Raw genomic sequence first — 19,673 nt, 5'->3', positions numbered from 1 at the left:
TTGATGACTCAACTGGAAAATTACTTTTTTCCTAATAAAATGCTGCCAAGTGACAGTAGTGAATCAGTGTTGATTAGTTGTTCAGTGACTGCTAATTAATTATCATAGGTAAATTTAGCTCTGTGCTAATAACCTTGAGAAAAAAAAAAAAGCTTCCCCCAAACCAACCAACTTGAATGCAATGAAATCTTTATCTGGAAAGAAGTGGGATCTAGTGTCTGATTTGCCCTCTTCAAACCATATACAATGAAAAAGAAAGCTCAACTACTTGAGATTGACATAATGGGTTATAAGACAAGTGCCTTCTTACTCTTTTGGGGAAAAGCTTTTGATACCTTGTTCTTAGGCCCGAAGAAAGAGCTAAGATAAAAAAAGATTTTGACCTTTGGAGACTAGGTAAGGTCTCCTGCTGGCTGATTGATCCTCAGGGTACCACTGGTTCAGATGCTCCATCTCTTCAGCACAAACTAGAAATTTGTCCACTGTGAGTCAGTGTTTTCCATCTTGTGTTACACTCCCTGGAGCTAATTTGAATGCTCAAGTTAACATGGGTTCCCTGTGCTGGGATCAGCATTTTGGGACAAACATTATCAAATGAGAGTGGCCCAGAGGGTCCGGCATACTGTTGCTATGTCCTCCCTGATTGTTTTTCCTCCTGCAATCAAATGGAAGATTAAGAAGTGGGGAGGAAAAATAATCATGAAGAATGTTGGGGGAATACGCACAGCCTCACACAGTGGGGGAGTCACCACTTTCCCTCCAAACTAAAACACTGGATTTGTTCTCAGAAGACTTGGGTTTAAATCCTAGCTCTTGCACTAATTAACTAAATGACTTTGGCCAACTCAATTTACCTCCCAGTTCCTTCATCTATAAAATGAGGGTGTGAGACAGAGGAAATACCTGGTTCCTAAGATCTGTGAGAGAAATGATTATTAAATAAAAAATTACTGTGGAGATCCCTGAACTTCCCCCCAAATTTACCCCACCTAGACTATCTTATCTAGGTGTACTTGTTGCCCTATCCAATTAGAAAACGTTGTTTAATCTAAGGTGAATTTCAGCCCGCTGTGTTCCACTCAGGCAGTTTTGGGAAGGGGATAGATCCTTTGTCTGGATTGCCCAAGGCTGGGAGTGATTTGGAAGTAAAAATGACATAATCAAAGTTGTACCCCCCAGCCCCTCATTAGAATAGGTCTACCTCTCATTATAATATTCATTTTTCTTATTAATTGTTAACCAATCAGAGTTGACTGCCACCCTCAGGAACACCCACTTTTCCAAGGGCATACAAGGATTGAGTGAGTTTCATGAGGGGTCTTTGGCATTTGAGAGTGTCACCGACCCTTTCAATTATTGCTATTATGATTAATAAAATGATTAATTACCCAGAAACGAGGTCTCTTGAATTTTTTATATGTCACATGTCTCCTGGCTTTAAATCCTTTGCCTTAAGAGGATCAGTGACAATAGACAAAAAGGTAGGCTACCACTCTTCTCAAGGTCTTTTTCATGAAAGATATTTTAAAGGAGATAATCATTGGTGTTTTAGGGGAAACCAGAGTCTAACCCTTTTGTTTTATACATAAGGACACTGAGATTGAGAAGGGCTAAGGGATTTGCCTCAAGTCACATAGATAGGCGGAGGCAGGTCTTCTGATGCGAAGTCCAAAGCACCTTCCATTAGGTCGTTAAACTAAGAGGAGATTATATAAATTATTTTATTTTTAAAATTTTAAGTCAGAGGTTAGGCTATTTTTTAGGGTTAGACCTATGATATCACAGATACAAGAAATTGAGTAAAAAAAAAATCCTCCCTCTTCCAAATGTAGGGGAGTCCCTACTGTCATTTGCAGCCTTAGAGATTTTCAGGGAGGAGGTGGACCTGAGAGGTTAAGAGAACTGTCCCTGTATGTGTCAGAGGCAGGACCTGAACCAGGGCTGGCTTTCTTTTTTGGAACATCACAAGACTCTTGTGGTTATATCACAATCTCTGTTGAACTGCCCATCTTCCTGGGGAAACTACCACCTGTTACCTACCAGATTTTTTAAGAAGGTCGCTAACAAACTAGGATGTGGTGAGGGAATAACCAGGACTGTAAGATATCTGGAAACAATGTCATAAGAAAAATGATTGAAGGAATTGAGGATGTTTCACCTAGAAGATTGGTAATTGAAGGAGTAGGCCAGAGCTGTCCAAGCATTTGAATATCTGTTCTATAGAAAAGAAATGGAATCATTCTGTGTTTCTCTGGGGCATAGGATTAGATTCAGTGGGTGTAATTTATAGGGAGATAAATTTTAGTGTTTTTAAAAAAATGTGTCTGTAATAATAATACATAACTCGTGTATAGAGTACTTTGAAGTTTGCCAAATACCTTCTCTATGTGATTATCACCACTATTCAGACGAGGAAACAGGCTCAGAGAAATGGGGCTACTTGACCCAAGTCACGAAACACTTATAGACACAGTCAGGACTTACACTCAGTCCTCCTGACTCCAAGCCCACGGTTCTTTCTGTGGTACCATCAATGAAAAAGGGTACCTTGTGAAACAAATTGTTCCTTGTCACTGGGGTTAAACCAACAGGAGAAATAACTACTGGCCAGTGACTAAAAAGAAGGGATCACAGAACTAGGTGACCTCTAAATTCTTTTCCAAGTATAAGAATCTATAATTTATGACTTACTAGAAAGAATAGCAATAGGAAAAAGTAGACAGGACATGGAGAAAAGGATGGAAGAGGGAGAATATTGAATCCGAGAAATAAGCTTTCTTATTTTCCCTGTAATCAGCCTTTGGGTGTTTGGTTAAAATTTGTGGAAGAGAAAATGATACAGATTTCTACTTTCTCCCACAGGCTAAGAAGGGCCTCCCTAGCCCTTAATGGTAAAAATAATCAAATATACATGACCTATCTTTTTATTATGACTACTTGAACTTTTCAAGAGCAGGAGAAACAAAATACAGCCTGGATGATTGAAGTACACTTGAACTCTGGGAGAAAAGTTTAGATTAGTTTATTTTTCAACTCTAGAAGTAAAAAGCAGTAAGTGGATTAGCTGCTCACTGCAAAAGAATCCCTGAAATCCTAGGATGTGCTATGGCTTTGGCTCAGTTGCCAGAAGACTGAGCAATCTCCTGTCCAGTAGTTACCTGCTTTCCAGTGGTACATTACTGCCAAGGACCCAGCTGTCCTGCAGCTGGACGGACTCGGGCGTGGTTTGCAGCTCGGCGGGCAAAGCAGCCGGCGGGGCCGGACTCTGGTTCCTCCTATTGGTCAGAGAGTTTCTGTTGAGAGAAGTGATGGATGGATGATGCTGCGCAGAATGCTGTTTGTGCGAAGGTGGCAGAGGCTGCAGAGTGGACTGTCCTTGATTATTGGCAGGCTGCTCTAAAAAACAAAAAAAGATGGGAAACCATTATATATTTCTGCATATAGACACACGCACAAAATATACACACTACTGATTCTTGGGGGATCCGCTAAACAGTTGAGTTAGAATTAGAAACTGAATAGAATTCCATAGTCTAATATATTTGCATATTATTCTATTAGCGGGTGTTCAGTGACATTCTCTAAGAGCGAGTTTACCCTTGATACACAAAGTTCTAATTAATATACAACAGATGGCAAAATTGCTTTTGGTTTTAATTTGTTTCAGGTTTTTTTTTTTCATCTGGTTTTATTAACACCTACAGAAAACAGCATCTGACAGCTCCCCTAATGTGCCTTTAGATCTCAGCTTTTTTTAACAAACCAACCCTGAAATTAAATGGGTAATTTCGGTAGAACACAAAGGTTTTCGAAATGCATATAATCCCTATAATTATTTAATGGAGTTTTTTTAAGCTTTATTTAACTGCAATAAATTATTACAAGCTAGTTGCTAAACAGCAGTAGATGACTCTAGTTTAGTGCATTTCAAATAAGGCAGATCTGCACTATGATCTACTAATAGATGCTAAGTATTCTTTACCAGAAGGTCACTCTGGGAAGCAGATGTTGCTTCATGGATACTTAACAGACTGAATCACATCTGATTACAACGTCAGAAGACTCATATACTTAATGGCCGTTACATCCATTAGAACACACACAGAACAGATTTTCCAATTTCACACTATGCAGTACCACTACATTTTGAAGTAAGTCATAGGTGACCAGAGATGGTCCCCCATGACGGTGGAGGAAACGGGATGTTACTAAACCACAACTGGCCATAAAGAATCTGACCATTAAAAAAATAGATATTAATGTGACAGTTAGGTTTTAACAACCAATCAACCTTTGTGGTCATAGTAAGTTGTAAGTAAAAAACATTATGTTTTCATAGATTAATGGGACATGTGAGACTGACTTCAATGGCATTGGCTGGTTCTGCAGACATATGACAAAATTCCCCCGCCCCCACAATTACACTTAATTTTTTGAATAATTTTTTTTCTCAATTGCATGTAAAGATAATTTTTAATATTCTTCTTAAAAAATTTCCAGTTCCAAATTTTCTCTCTCCCTCCCTGCCTGCCATCCTCCCTCTCTGAGACACGAAGGACAAAATTACATTTAAGCAAACCAAACATTACATGAGCTAGAGAAATGGCTGGAACTTGGTACTAAACTTATTATGCTTCTACCCATAGAAGATGTCAATCTTAGACTAACTACAGTTCAAAGTGCAATATAATTTTAAAGCAATACATTAAGCCATGATATTAATATAAATGCAGGTATTAAAAAAGAGGAAAAGATGCAGGAACTATCCTTCACCCTCATTGTGAACACCAGCAGTGATTATTAAGCTAGATAATACAATCTAACGGGGTAATTCTCTCTTTGCTGGAAATGAATCTGTGATATGTAATGGCTTGAATACATACTATCAAACCTCTTAATACTCTTTGCAGGGCACAACAATGAAGGGGAAAAAAACCTCCTCCTCTATTATATTACAACCAGTAATTACTGAATGTTTCTAATGGTCCCTAATAATCCATATCATAGTAATCTAACAACTAATAATTTCTTACTCTTGAACAAAGGGACAGAGGCAATGGCCAGAGATAAGAAGACAGAGCTGTTTTCTCATATAACCTCTGGCCCTGAGGTCTCCTCTTCTAGGAATTTTAGAAAACCAGCTTGGTTCAGTGCTTTGGGACTCAAGCAAAATTATAAATGTCGGAATCTCAATTACATTGAAATAATAAGCCTTTGAGGGAAAAGCAGGGTTAAAACTGCTCATATGATTCTAATGGGGTTAAAAAAAAAAGGAAACCAACAATTTTAAATTCAAGAAAAGACTTAACATTCAGGTGTCGTAGGCTTAATCAGCTTTGTCTTTCCCAGCACCAGTGGGTGTCACTGCATATGATTACAATTGCTATAGAAGGCTTTAAGGCACATTTCAACAAGCTGGTTATAGGATCATTTAACAAGCTACAGCTAGCAAAAGCTTTTTTTTTTTAAAGTCTACTTAAAATTTTTGTCTGATGTAAATCATAAGGTAATTTATCAGATGGCGCAGAACTAAATACACCCACTACATGAAATAATACAAAATGCAACAAAAAGCAACTTTCACTTTTTTGTAATCAGTCAAAATGAACACATCAAGCACCTACCACACACAAAGCCCTACTATGTGCAAAACACTATTCTAGGCAGTACAAAGAAGACCGAAGAATACCATATGGTCCCTGTCCACGAGGTTCTCCTTACTATTAGGGAAAGAAGGTAACACGTGAAATTAACCATGCAAAATGAGATATAAGTACATGGTATAATCCCCAGTAGAAAGTCAGCTCCTTAAGGGTGGGACCTAGTTTTTTTCTTCTTCTTTTTTTTGGGGGGGGGTATTGAAATCCTTAGTTGATGAGTCATTTTTCAGTTGTTTTTGACTCTTTGTGACCCCATTTGAGGTTTTCTTGGCAAAGATACTGGAGTGGTTTGCCATTTCCCTCTTGGCTTATTTTACAGATGAGGAAACTGAGGCAAACAGGGTTAAGTGACTTGCCCTGAGTCACATAGCTAGGAAGTGTCTGAGACCAGATATGAACTCAGGAAGAAGAGTCTTCTGACTCTAGACATGTGTTTTATCTGCTGTGCCACCTAGCTGCCCTACACATAAGAGCTGCTTTATAAAAGTCTGATGCATTACTGATCGATGGGAGATAAGAGTCAGGAAGAGAGGAAGTGGTCCAGGAAGTCTTTAAGAACCAAGTAAAACTTAAACTGGCTGTTGAAAGAAGGGTAGGATTTAAATAAGCAAAGAGTACAGAAGGTATGCCAAGTCCATGGGAAGGTGTATGAAGAGTAGAGGAAATATCCATGTAAACCTGGAAGCCAAAATGATTACGGTATATTCACGTGATGAGACTTGGCTTGTCCAGAGCTGCAGTTTCATTTTGGGGAATAATAAGAAACTTAGTTCAATATATAGGGGAGATGGAAGCAACTCAAAGGGTAGATAATAGCAGGCCTTGAAAGCAAGAAAGAGCAGTATAGATAGTATTTTAGGATATAGGGAGCTAGTGAAGGTTTCTAATCAGGGTGAATATATGTGTGTATATGTATGTGTCTATATGTATATAGAGACATACACGGAGAGACATATAGTAGAACAGAGCAGAGAGTAGCTACATTCAGGCCAAGAAGGAAATTTTTATAGTAACTGAGCCTGGGGGAGATGAGGAAATAGGAATTGGAAGGAAGGGATGTGTACTGGAGACAGAATGGCCCTATATATTGGTGAGATGAGGAAAAAGGATGTGTCAAGATTACAATAAGCTTCCTAACCAGGGGGCTTGGGAGCCCTGGGAGAACATCAGTGCTGTTAACCAAAAGAGAGAAGTCAGAAAAATTAAATTATTTTTTAACATTTCATTGTTATTAAATTAAACACATTTAACTATCATAGATGACGTGATATCTGTGCTTGAATTCTAAGGCATTTCATTGGATGATAGCATCTATGAAGATTTCCAGGAGGACTTCCTCTAGACTCTAAACCCCCACTCTTTCCACGGGACCATGGTGACATGATAGTTATCTTAATATATTTGCAGGGTTATGCTATGAAAGATCTAGACATGGAAGGGCACTCTGGTCCAACCCTCTCAATTTACAGATGAAGAAATGGAGATCCAGGGATAAATGACTCGTCCCAGATCACACAGGTGGTAAGCACTGGAGGCGGAATTTGAACCCAGATTTTTTGACTTAAATCCTTAAATGATTTTGGAAAATCAAAATAATGGGTTAAAAACAAACAAACTTGTCTTTAAGCTTCTGAACTGATTGCCTTATCATTCCACTTATCCCTGAAATTTCCCAGTGCAAAGACACTCCTCTCAACACTATGTGAGTTGTCTTCCCCTATTAGGTATCAATCTCAGTTAATCACTTCTCATATTTATATCCCCAGTGTTGGTCCCTTCCTTGCTCCCTCCCCCTCTTCTCTCTTTCTTTCCACTTTGCAACTTTTTGTGGCTTTGTGTTGCATTATCTGACCAGTAGAGCAAAGACGGTGAGCATCTTGACCAATAGATTCCATTTTCATTTGGATACACAATAAATGAATTAATATAAATAGGATATATGGGTATTGTGAACCCAGAAGGCGGCTCTGAGGCCAAAGATCAGGACTCCAAGGCAAAATAGCGTTGTCGTTGATATTATCGCTGGTGGTGGTGGTTGTTCAGTCGTGTCCGACTCTTTATCACTCCACGGACCACACTTTCCTTGAGGTTTTCTTGGAAAAGATACTACAGTGATTTGTCATTTCCTTCCTCAGTGGATTAAGGCAAACAGGTTAAGTGACTTGCCCAAGGTCACAGAGTTAGTAACTAGTTCGATTTGATCTCAAGATCTTCCCGTCTCCAGGCCCAGCGTTCTATTCACCAAGCCACCTAGTTGCCTCCTGCAAAATGGAGGGAAGGGGATAAATCTAAAATCTGTAAATCAAGGATCTGGGATCCTTGTTCAGAGATCCAGACTGGATAGAAAGGGCACAAACAGAAGCAGGATTAGAATATACTGGCAGAGGCTGTTTGTCAAGATTCAAACCAGGTAGAGACTAATGTCTCAGGCTGTGGAACAAGTAGGCGGGCCCATATAACAGCTGAACTAAGGTATGATTAAAAGTCCTATGGTAGGAACTATCTACCTAATGCCCTAGTTTTAAGCATCCTTCTTAGTATGAGCTGACGAGTTCTATTATGTCCATACTGTTCCACAAAGCCAGGCATATCCCTTTGGGGTTTATGACTAAGGCTTCCATCATTAGAAGACAGATTAGAGAACAGAGTGCTTCTAGAAGACCAAAGCCTGCCTAGTCTAAACTAGAATATTCTTGAGATCTTTACAGAGTCATAGCAGCCACATGGGTCAGCCGTTACTTAGGTCTCCTTCCAGAAGCAACTTCAGAGTTCATCTGGTCCTAGGACCTCATTTTATAGATAATAAAACTAGCGCAAAAAGAGGATCAATGATTTACCCAAATTCATACATGTAGCAAAAGTCAGAGACAAAATTTGAACCCATGTCCTCTAATAACAAATTTGGCCTTTTCCCCCCTGATTATACCATTCTACTTCCAATATCACCTGTTATTTTTCCCATTCTTTTGAAATCTTCCCTTCCCTGTGATATTCTGAAAATGGATGCTTGAAGCCTTTGAACATGATATTACATCTACAAATCACAGAACACAATGACTTTCAAAAGATTTCAGTTGCAATAGAAAGACATATGGTAGGTATAAGTAGGCTACAGCACATTGCCAGTAATGACTTGTACAAGAAAAATGGCATAAAAGATATCAACCAGTGTATGTGCAACTATAAAAGGTTATGTAGAAAGAATAAGGGATTATATATGGGCAGGAAGAATAGTGCACTGTTATCTACAAAATATTAAAAGATCTAGGGAAAAAAACTCAAGTATGCTGGGTAGATGCTCCATGGAGAATTTATGGAAGCATGTGGAAAAGAATTAAACAGGATGATAAAACATCAACCTAAACCAGCAAAGGGAATGCATCGATGTTCTCACAACATCAATATAAAATACTGAAGTATACTGTTTGTACTCCTGGCTTGGATAATCACATGTAGCTAGGCTTAGTGCTAACCCTAACCAGCACAGATGAGGGGTTGCATGTGTGCTGAAAGGTTAGAGTTATGCTACTTTGGATGACAACTGTGAAGATAAGATTCCCCGCCCCCCTTACCATTAGTAGGTACAGTCTTGATAATAACATCTTGCAACATTTCCCAGAAGAATGGATAAGAAAACTGGTAGGGACCATGGAGAGCAACAAATTTTAAGGGGAAACCAATAAGGAATAGACACCAGGCCAGAAGGACTGATCTGGGCCATTTCCCAAGAAAAGAAGACAGATGGGTACAGAGTGGTGTCAGGCCCAGATGCTAAATATTCAGGAGTAGGGCTAGTTAGCTGAGGAAGCTACACTAGTCATTTATGACTGAACTAAAGTTATGTTAGGATAAAATTCTTGTGCTTTGAAATGCCATGATTCTATATTCTTCAAGTTTGTTTAATTTTTTTACCTTACTTCCCTGAAGTTAGTGGAATCACTTTTTGAAACCTAACCTCTGTTTCTGATTCAGTTAGAAAAACCAAAGTTGGTATCCACATTTTTAGGTAAGTAAAATTTGTGGGGAACACTGGTACGGCTTCAATGGTTATAGATTCTAGATTAGGATAACAGATTTTTAGTGCTGGAAGGAATCTTAGAAGCTGATCCAACATCCACTGTACAGATGGAATAATTGAGGAATAAAGATGTTTAGTGGTTTGAAAGGTCACACAGCTAGAAAGTCTTTGAGGTGGGATTTGAACTTATTATGCTCAGAAACTGGCCACCATGCCACTTTCTGTACATTTCCAAATCATGCTGCCTGCCATCTGGCTATCTTCCTTAACCCCCTCCCTACTGATCTCAGACTTGGCCCTTGGTCCTTGGGCTGCAGCAAGAGTCTTGCTTACAACCACAGGCTACCATGCCACTTCTTGGTCACAAAGTCACATGACTTGACTGTACTCACCATAACCTTGGACTCTACCTCTGGGACCTTGGGTTCTCATATGTGAATTTTAGTTTTATGTTGCCTTGATCGTGCCACCATGGCAATTCCTGGCATTCCCTCTTTTACATTATCTCTTCTTACCCCGTTTCTGTTTTCCCTCTTTAGAATGGAAGTTCACTTAGGGAAGGAACTGTCTTGCTTGTGTGTATTGTATGTGTGTGTGTGTGAGACAGAGAGGGGGGAGAGGGGGAGGGAGAGAGACACAGAGAGATAGAAAGGGAGAGAGGGGGAGAGGGAGGGAGAGAGAGAGGAGGGAGGGAGGGAGAGGGAGAAGGAGGGAGAAGGAGGGAGAGAGAGAGAGAGAGAGAGAGAGAGAGAGAGAGAGAGAGAGAGAGAGAGAGAGAGAGAGAGAGATTGAGTTTGGGCTTGTTTTATCTGTCTCTCTATCACTTAGTACAATGTTTGGCACAAAGTAAGTGTTCAAAAACACTTATTCACTCATTCATTATTGACTGTCAATTCCAAAGTTCTGTATACTACACCACATCTAGTCAGTCCCCACTTTTAGGCTAAATGAATTCTTGGAGACATCTTAAATCAGACTACTGAAAAGTGAAATTCTGGTTTGTGAAATTCATATGCATACATGTCCTGTTCCCCCATATGCTTATTAGTTATTAGCTGAAACTATTTATGGACTGAGTAAAAACAGTAAGGCATGAAACATCCAACTTTATTAGGTAGCACATCTGCAAAAGGGCCACTCAGCTGACGAATACAAGCAATATAATAAGCATGGCATACCTGGAATTCAAAAAGGCATGTGCTAAGATTTTCACAATATCCTAGTGGAGAAAACAGAGATGGAAGCTGGATAACAGTGGATTGAGGTGGGTTTTCAGAATTAGACAACCAGACACAAAAGTGTCTGAAACGGAGACAATGGAAGAAGGCAGAATGGATTGTCCTTGGCTCTATTCTGTTCCAAAGTTCTATTAATAAACTGGATGAATAAATAGATGGCAGGTTTATGAAATCTGTAGATGCCACAAAGCTGAGCAATATGATTAATTCGCCAGATGGATTAATTTTTTTAAACTGAAGAGGTGAAAATGATTGGCTTAGTTCACTAAAATTAAGTTTAATGGGGATAGAAATAAAGTCCTACACTTGGATTTAAAATCAACTTTAAAAATTTTGGAGGTTGGCAAACTTCCTACGAACCAGAAGTACATGGCAGACAAAATTTAAATCAGAAATACGATGTCCAGAAAGTAGGTGAGTCTTTTTATATCCTGTCATGACTAGATGAGATCTTTAATAGTAAGTTCAGTTTCGGGGAGGAAACCATAGAATTATTGATTTAGAACCAGAAAGGACCTTCAAAATCACATACTGATTTAATGAGGAAACAACTGAGACCCAGAGTGGTTAAATGACTTGCTCAAAGACCAGAGCAAGGATTTGAACTCAGGTCCTCAAGACTCCAAATTTCATACTCTTTTCACTGTGCCATAGTGACACAACAGGTACCTTCATGTATCTATTAGGTTACACTGTGAGGGATCAATTTTGATTGATTTCTGAGAGCAGAAATCAGTGTAGTGCACAAAACAGGATAGAGAGAGACAGAAAGAAGAGAGAGAATGAGAGACAGAGAAAGAGAGACATACACAGAAAGGGAGAGAGAGGGAGGGGAGAGAGGGAGAGAGAAAGAGGGAGAGAGATGGAGATGGAGAGGGGGAGAAGGAGGGGGGAGGGAGGGAGGAAGAGAGAGAAAGAAAGAGAGATAGAGGGGGAGGAAGGGAGGGAGGGAGAGAGAGACAGAGAGAGAGAGAGAGAGAGAGAGAGAGAGAGAGAGAGAGAGAGAGAGAGAGAGAGAGAGAGAGAGAGAATTAGGCTTAAAATTAGGAAGAGTTTCTATATAATACTTAGAGCTGTCAGATCAATCACAGAATGAACTGCTATGGAGGTAGTGCGCTCTTTTCTAAAAGTCTTCAAGCAGAGGAAGGAGGATCACTGGTCTTGTTCGTTCGAACTCCGAAATGATATGATTCCACTGGTGCCGGGTAAATAGCCAAATGCTAAGCTTTGAGAAATCTTCTATTGGAGGATACCTTTTCTCTTGTTCTTCCCTACTGACTGCAACTAGGTTACAGATTTCTAAGGGAAATGATCATTATAGTGTCTTGTACATCTCTTCATAGCCCACAATGTCAGCACAGAGCAGCCACAAATAATGATGATATCGATATAGTAATCAGACTATGGGGAGGGATACTCTCGGTGCCACTGACTCCAGGCAGGACTTGGGCTAGTTCATCCCTTAGGTTAGAGACCCTTAGAATTTAACTGTTAAAAAGTAGGCAGAAAAATATAAAACATGGAGACAAGGAGTCTGAAAGACTGCTGATTAAAGGAAAAGGGAGCTCAGTATAACAGCAATGTCATGGTGGGGGTGGGGAGAGAGAACATTTTCTATTTTTAGAGAGGACCTGGGATCAAATCCTGCCTCTGATGCTTATAACCTATGGGTTGTTCAGTCATTTTTCAGTTGTGTCTGATTCTCTGTGACCCCATTTGGAGCTTTCTTGGCAGAGATTACTAGCGTGGTTTGCCATTTCCTTCTCCAGCTCATTTTACAAATGAGGAAACTGGGGTAAACAGGGTTAAGTGACTTGCCCAGGGTCACACAGCTATTAAGTGTCTGAGGCTGAATTTGAATTCAGGAAGATGGGTCTTCCTGACTTCAGGCCCAATTCTCTGTCCACTGGGCTACCTAGCTGCCCTATGTGACCTTGGGCAAATTACTTAACTCCCATGGGCTTCATTTTCCTCTTTAGTATAAAGAAGAGATTATACTAGATGGACTCTGTTTCTTCACCTCTCACACTTAGAGGTCATGAGCTTACTAAAATCATAAATATGTCTATATTTTGATAAAAATGTATGCCTTAAGTGACAATGAAAATTGTGTTCGTCTTATCTTTTTCTCCCTACCAGCCCTTTTGGACCAAACTCACTTTCAATTCTATCCCTCCTCTCACTGAGAGCATCCTTCACTGCAGTCATGACCTAGAGACCAGCTTTTAATTCTTCTGTTCTCACTGGTCATGAAACCTTTTGAGTCTAGCAGTTGTCTGTATGTATGTGGTGAGGTGAAGGGGAATTTAAATGTTTTAGACACCATATGCTTAGAGGTCAGATAAAAGAGACTGTGTAACAGGTTGTCCAGCTAAGGTCCTGACCCTATACCAATGATCTCTTCACTGCACTGCTGTTTCTCATTTTTAACCCATTTATTGTAATCTATTAACATAGGACCATGACTTGGGTGTTATACCAGATTACTGGCCCAAGAAGATATCATGAGCACGTACCTCTCCGGGTTGTGAAGATAAAACGACATATCTGTAAAGCATTTTGCAAACCTTAAAGTACTATATAAACACTATTAATATTTTTATTATTAGCCACATAAACCGTATGCTTAACAGGGAAGACAGTACACACACAAAAGCAGCATAAAAGTAACTGTTCTCAACCTAATTACCCAGGCACAGAAAAAAGAGCTCCTGGGAAGGCAAAGGACTGCGGTTCATGTCCCTCTAATGGGCTTCAGCGCCATTTTCTGACTTGGGGACTGATCATCTTTTTTTATCTTTTCTGATGCAGCATTTCTGGCCAACATCTGTTTTTATGTATCAGTCACTCAAGAGATGGGAAAGATGACATATAGACCAAAGAACTATAAACATGCTTCTTGGTTTTTCTTACTGTACCAAGAAGCACCTCCCCTTGGGGTAGAAAATAGCTGGTTTTACTTCAAATGTTATGAGAAAAGGGAACTGAATAACTGTGTCTGCAGTAGGTACCCCCCAACAAGTTAATGCAATCAGACAAATAGGAAGCTGAATGAGAAGGAAGTTTTTGCTCTAACAATTAAGACACCTAGGAGCATCACTGATGACAGGAGCCTTACCAAAATAAACCTGCTTCTCCTCATTTCTGAGGGGGAAAAGAGCTGCCAACTCTGTGGGGCATGAAGATGAGTCAGGTCGTGCTATTCTTCCTGATCTGCCCTAATCTCACAATCATGATGGGGGTGGGAGGGAAGGTGAAGAGTTCTGTCTCGGGTCGTTTCTAGAACAAAACCTGGAATTTGTGTTTGTCCTCATTTTGCTTTTACTGTCAGCTTCCACACTGATGTACGTAAATTCAGCCCTTGCTCATCTCTTTTGTACAGCCTTAAGCTTGTGTCCTTCTGGGAGAGGAGCCAAGGAAATGGGCTTTCGAATAACATGGGTAGGAGAGAAAATGATTCCTGCTGGTAAAGTGAGTGTGTGTGTGTGTGTGTGTGTGTGTGTGTAAGTGAGAGAGAGAGACAGAGAGAGAGAGAGAGAGAGAGAGAGACAGACAGACAGATAGACAGAGACAGAAACAGAGATTGGGGGCGGGGGGGGGGCAGAAGCAGGGGTGGTGAGGATAAGGAGGACAAAGCTGAGGGAATGTCCCTGGTCTAAACTGTAGGTGGTGCCATGCCTGGGTACTCCAGATGACTCCTAGGGTTTGATGACTTGTTCTTTCTCTAAAAAGGGTCAAAAGTGTGGGCTGAACTGTCATAAAGAACATGGGGGAATCTATGTTTTGCATAGATAGAGCAGGAATGTTCTCTACAAAAAAAAAAAACTACCTCCTCCTAAATGGTGAAGGGAGATCAAAACAAGAGAACACTGAAAGCCATCATTTCCCAAGTGAAAATTGTTTCATTCATACAGATTTAAATGGAAAAGTCTGAGAAATTCTCCAAGACCATCAGTTGCAAAGGAGGTGGTGACTGGCATTGGTAAATGGAGTCTTCTCACCCAGGACTTCCCCACAGCAGTGAAATTCTACCCCTATTTACTTATCTGTGTTCATGTTGTTTTCCTCAAATGTCACAAAAAATTTTAACGGTGGGCACCATTTCCCTGTCCTTTTTGTTTTATTAAACACCACTGGTGTTTAATAAATGCTTGCCATATTAATATGAATTTCAACAAAGGTTAAACAAAATCTAAGAATCAAATAACCTAACGTGCCTAACACAAGAACATGCCTAGGTCAGTGTAGAAAGTCGGAATGCTACAGAGAAAGAAGGAATCACTTCCGAGACTCCCTTATACCAAAGTCACTGGGGAAAAAAATTGGTAATTGTCACCCGCGTTTCCATCTAGTGAGAGACAAGGACAGGAAAAGGCCAGGAACGTTTCTTTCCTCCCCTTATTCTTTCCACTGAGCCCCCTTTCATACTCTAACTTTCCTCACTGGTTTTCACCCTTCTCTCCTATTCCAACTCACCCCTTATTAATTGCCTTTATCTCAGACCAACCTTGTTTTCTTTCTGAACTCAAACTTCCCCCATGGGAAATAAACAAAACACCTAAAACCTTTTTTTTTTGTGTATTGTCATCAGATACCATGGACTGGTCTGCCTCATTTTTTCCCTGTTTGTTCACCTTAGACCTTTGCTTCTGCTATGCAGTACAATCTAAGTTAGATTCTAGCCTCCCAGAGAGCAAGTGCTAAGACGTGTTTTGTTTTAATTTGGATAATGAGCAGCCCGATCCTTGGACTTGGCTTTTATTTCTTTTTTTAATTAAATTTTATTTTTCAATTAACAAGCATTTATTTTCTTTCCCTCCCAGCCAACTCTCCCTCCTCCCCATTGAGAAAGAAAAAAAATGAAAGAAAATCTCTATAACAAATATGTATAGTCAAGCAAAACAAACGCCCACATCTGCTATGTCCAAAAATGTTTGTCACATTCTGCATTCTGAGTCCATAACCTCTCAGTGAGCTGCTATTTCTAATCTTACCATTAATTTAAGTGTTATTTTCAGGGAGTCTCCACGCCTGGATTTCTCTACTTTCTAAATAGGGTCATCCTTGCCTCTACCTGTTTTTCAAGGATATTGTAAAGATAAATGAAATAAAATGTAAAAAAAATGCTCTGAGCTCCCAGAAAGTGCTATACAATTCTAGGCTTTATTATTATCCTGAAAGCTATTATTATACTGAAAGCGACTCATTTTGTTGACCTGAAAAAGGCAGGCAGGTATATATCATACATAGAAATGTCTCCTTTACACAGAGAAGTGCAAAGAACATTAGAAACCAGCTCATTAATCTTCATCTCCCTATTCAGAAAAGTAAGTGTGTGGCAAGTATTTTCCTCACTGTACAAACGGGGAAATTTGAGATGAGGTAACACGTCCAAGGTTATGCCGCAAGTTCATGGTAGATAGAATTACAGAGCAATGATTTCAGGATGTTCGCTGTATCTCCCTCCCTTCCTTGCCTCCTCCTCATCACCTGCCCTCCCCATACACATCAGCCTTCCCCCAGAGTGGGACACTGGCAATGGAACCAGCCCACAATGATACAGTTAACATGGGAAAAGGAAAACCCTTCTTCGTCTATAATTTCCTTTCATATCATTAAAATAGCTCAGTAGCTCTCCGCTGCCCTCAGCCCTGACTTAATGCCAGGTAGGGGAGATGTCTCTGTTTTAAGAGGTCAGTTCTCATCCAAGGCGAGCGCTTAAGTGTGAAAATGGCTCTGATTCTGTTCCAGCACTTTAATAAATGGAATTCAAAGGCAGTTCAAGTACGACAATTCAAACCATAAACTGCATAATCTTGCACATTAGGTGGCAAGAGAAGGGGGGATGGTAAGCAGGGGTGGGGAACCTGTGGCCTCAAGGCCGCATGTGGCTCTCTAGGTCCCCGAGTGCGGCCCTTTGAATACATCCAAAATTCACAGAACAAATCTCCTTAACAAAAGGATTTGTTCTGTAAAACTTGGACTCAGTCAAAAGGCCACACTCAAGGACCTAGAAGGCCCCAGGTGGCCTCGAGGCCACAGTTTCCCCATCACTAGATAGGGAACTCCCAATGAGGAAATTCGCTTTACCAAGGCAAATCTGTGACTGCCCTGGAACTTTGGCTAGACAGCTGGTTAGGTAGCTGCCTGAGGATACTAAAAGGTTATTAAAAAAAAAAACTTGCCTGGGATTATTCAGCTAGTCTATGTTAAAGAGTGGACTTGAATCTAATCTTCTGGACTGTGACTGGCCCTTTATCCATATGGCCTTATCTTGAACACAGTAGGTCCCTGAAAAATGTTTGCTGAATTAAAAGAAATCGAATTGTCTGTTTAAATCATAAAGAAATTGCTTTATTATCACACATACATAGTGAATATACTCCCAGTAAACAACAAATCAAAGCAACCTGCAGAACCTGGCAGAAATACGGACAGGGTGAACAAGGGCAATGTGGAGCCAAGAGCTTTCTTTGACTGAGCAGGAATGGGCTGATTCTGAAATCTCTTAGGTACAACTGGTGAGAAATTTGTTTGGGTTTCTTTAGGATCATTTATCAGTAGAGGTATAAAAAGAAACAGTAAAAGAGAAAGAAGTCTTTTTTTAAAAGAAATCTTCACAGCCTCCTTTCCCTAGGAGAATTCATTATCAACTAAAAAAAAGTTCTCTTAAAAAGAGAAGAACCTGACGGAACGAGGGATCATTTTCTAACCCCCCCTAATCCAACAGCCATCCTCCAGACTCATCCCTGCTGGCCTGGTGTTGACCACAAGAAAAGACAAGAAAATAAGTGAGAAGTGAGAGGTGAATAATAAATGACCTGCAGACTTTGCACCCTAAGGAGTGTGATTGAGGCCTCAACTTCCTTATCTATAAAATGAGGGGATTGAGCCGGACGACCCCCAAGGTCTCCTTGAGCTTTGATATTTTATGATTCTATAATCATCTAACTACAGTGTTAGGAATTGTGGGGGAAAAACTTGCCAGGCAGCAGAGTAGAGCATCACAGAATGTTGGGGTGTTTTCTGGTGGGGGGTCAGGTGCAAATGGTTGACTTGGACATCTTTTTATACGTTTAAATTTATAGATACTCTCTGTTTTTGTTTTGTTTTTACAATACCTGGATTTCCCAATATAACCCCCTCTCCACTCAAAAAGACAACTGTTGTTAGTATTTAAAAATAAAGAGAAAAGTCCACCGACTTTTCTAGTCTTTTTACATCTTACACCCTTCCTTGACCCCCTCCTCTGTGATCTAATGGAGCTGGCCTCCTTGTTGTTCCTTGAACAAAAAACTCTAACTCCCAACTCCGGGCATTTTCACTGGCTGTCCTCCATGCTTGGAATAATTTCCCTCATCACCTCTGCCTATTGACCCCCCTTTTGCTGTTTTTCATTTGTTTCAGTTGCATCTCACTCTTTGTGACCCCATCTGGGGTTCTCTTAGCAAAGACGGTAGTTTTCCATTTCCAGCTCATTTTACAGATGAGGAAATGGAAAGAAACAAAGTTAAGCGACCTGCCCAGGGTCACACAGCTAGTTAAGTGTCGGAGGCCAGATTTGAACTCAGGAACATGAGTCTTCCCGACTCCAGATCCCAGTACTTGAGTCTATGCACTATGGCGCCACCTAGTGGCCCCTTCCTATTTCCCTTCAAATCCCTGCTATGAATTTATACAGCACTTTAAGTTTTGCAAAGTACTTTTCAAATATTAACTCATTTTATCCAATAAAATTCATACCATCAACTGGAAGACTTTCCTAATCCCACTTAATTCTAGTGACCTTACTCTCTTGATTATTTCCTATTTTTTCTAACCCTAGCTTGTTTGTACACAGTTCTTTGCATATTGTCTCCTCCCTTAGACAGTAAGCTCCTTGAGGCCAGGGACTGTCTTTTGCCTGTCTTGGCTTGGCATACAGTATCCATTTAATACATATTTTGCTAACTGATAGTAAATAGATCTTTCCACACCCATAGTACCTCACCCCTACAAAGAAAGAAGAAAGGCACATTTTCTCAACTCTTCACCAGAGCCTTGCTTCATAAATAGCAACACACAGAAGACCACAGGGATAGCCTGTTCTTAGTCAGTGTTTATATCCCATATATTAGGGAAGTATACAAACCAAATAATATGTGCGGTTATTAGAGATGTAACATATTTTAAAATAGCATGAGGGTATATTTCAGTCACTCTTAAATTCATATTTAAATATATGTTTACATAAGACAGCAGAAAGGGGAAAATGAAAACAGAAACACTTCACATTGAGGAATGCAGTGTGATGCGGTGCAAAGATGACCCAGTGGAGAGAACTCTGGACCTGGAGTTAGGAGGATGAGTTAAATATGGCCTCAGATCCTTACTAACTGTGTGAGTGGCTAGGAGCAAGTCACTTATCTATCTGCCTCAATTTCTTCCACTGTAAAATGGGGATAATAACAGCACCTAGAGTGATATCATTGTACTGGATAAATGTATGAATTTTAATTTTATTTTTTAATAAGTTAATTTACTTGTTTTTAGTTTGTAACATTCACTTCCATAAGTTTTAATTTTTTTCCCCCTCCCTCCCTTCTCCCTCCCCTGGAGGGCATACAATCCAAAATAGGCTCTACATATACATTTCTTTTTTTATATTTTGGAGGGGGGAAGGCAAGGCAATTGGGGTTAAGTGACTTGCCCAAGGTCACGCAGCTAGTGTGACAAGTGTCTGAGGCTGGATTTGAACTCAGGTCCTTCTTACTCCAG

At 40.1% G+C, this 19,673-nt stretch overlaps 1 protein-coding gene across 1 annotated transcript in view; it reads right to left on the bottom strand.

Annotated features, from left to right (window-relative positions):
• The window catches only part of LOC118853460 (teneurin-3), a 324,419-nt gene that overhangs the window by 244,582 nt on the left and 60,164 nt on the right, over positions 1-19,673 (bottom strand). Inside the window, exon 2 of the mRNA XM_036763567.1 lies at positions 3,159-3,396. Coding sequence (XP_036619462.1) covers positions 3,159-3,396 — 238 coding nt within the window. The remainder of the gene's footprint in view (positions 1-3,158; positions 3,397-19,673) is intronic.

This window comes from Trichosurus vulpecula, chromosome 6 (assembly GCF_011100635.1).
Source record: "Trichosurus vulpecula isolate mTriVul1 chromosome 6, mTriVul1.pri, whole genome shotgun sequence".
NCBI lineage: Eukaryota > Metazoa > Chordata > Mammalia > Diprotodontia > Phalangeridae > Trichosurus > Trichosurus vulpecula.
Note: the sequence above shows the minus strand (reverse complement) of the source record. Positions and strands in the feature narration are given on the sequence as shown.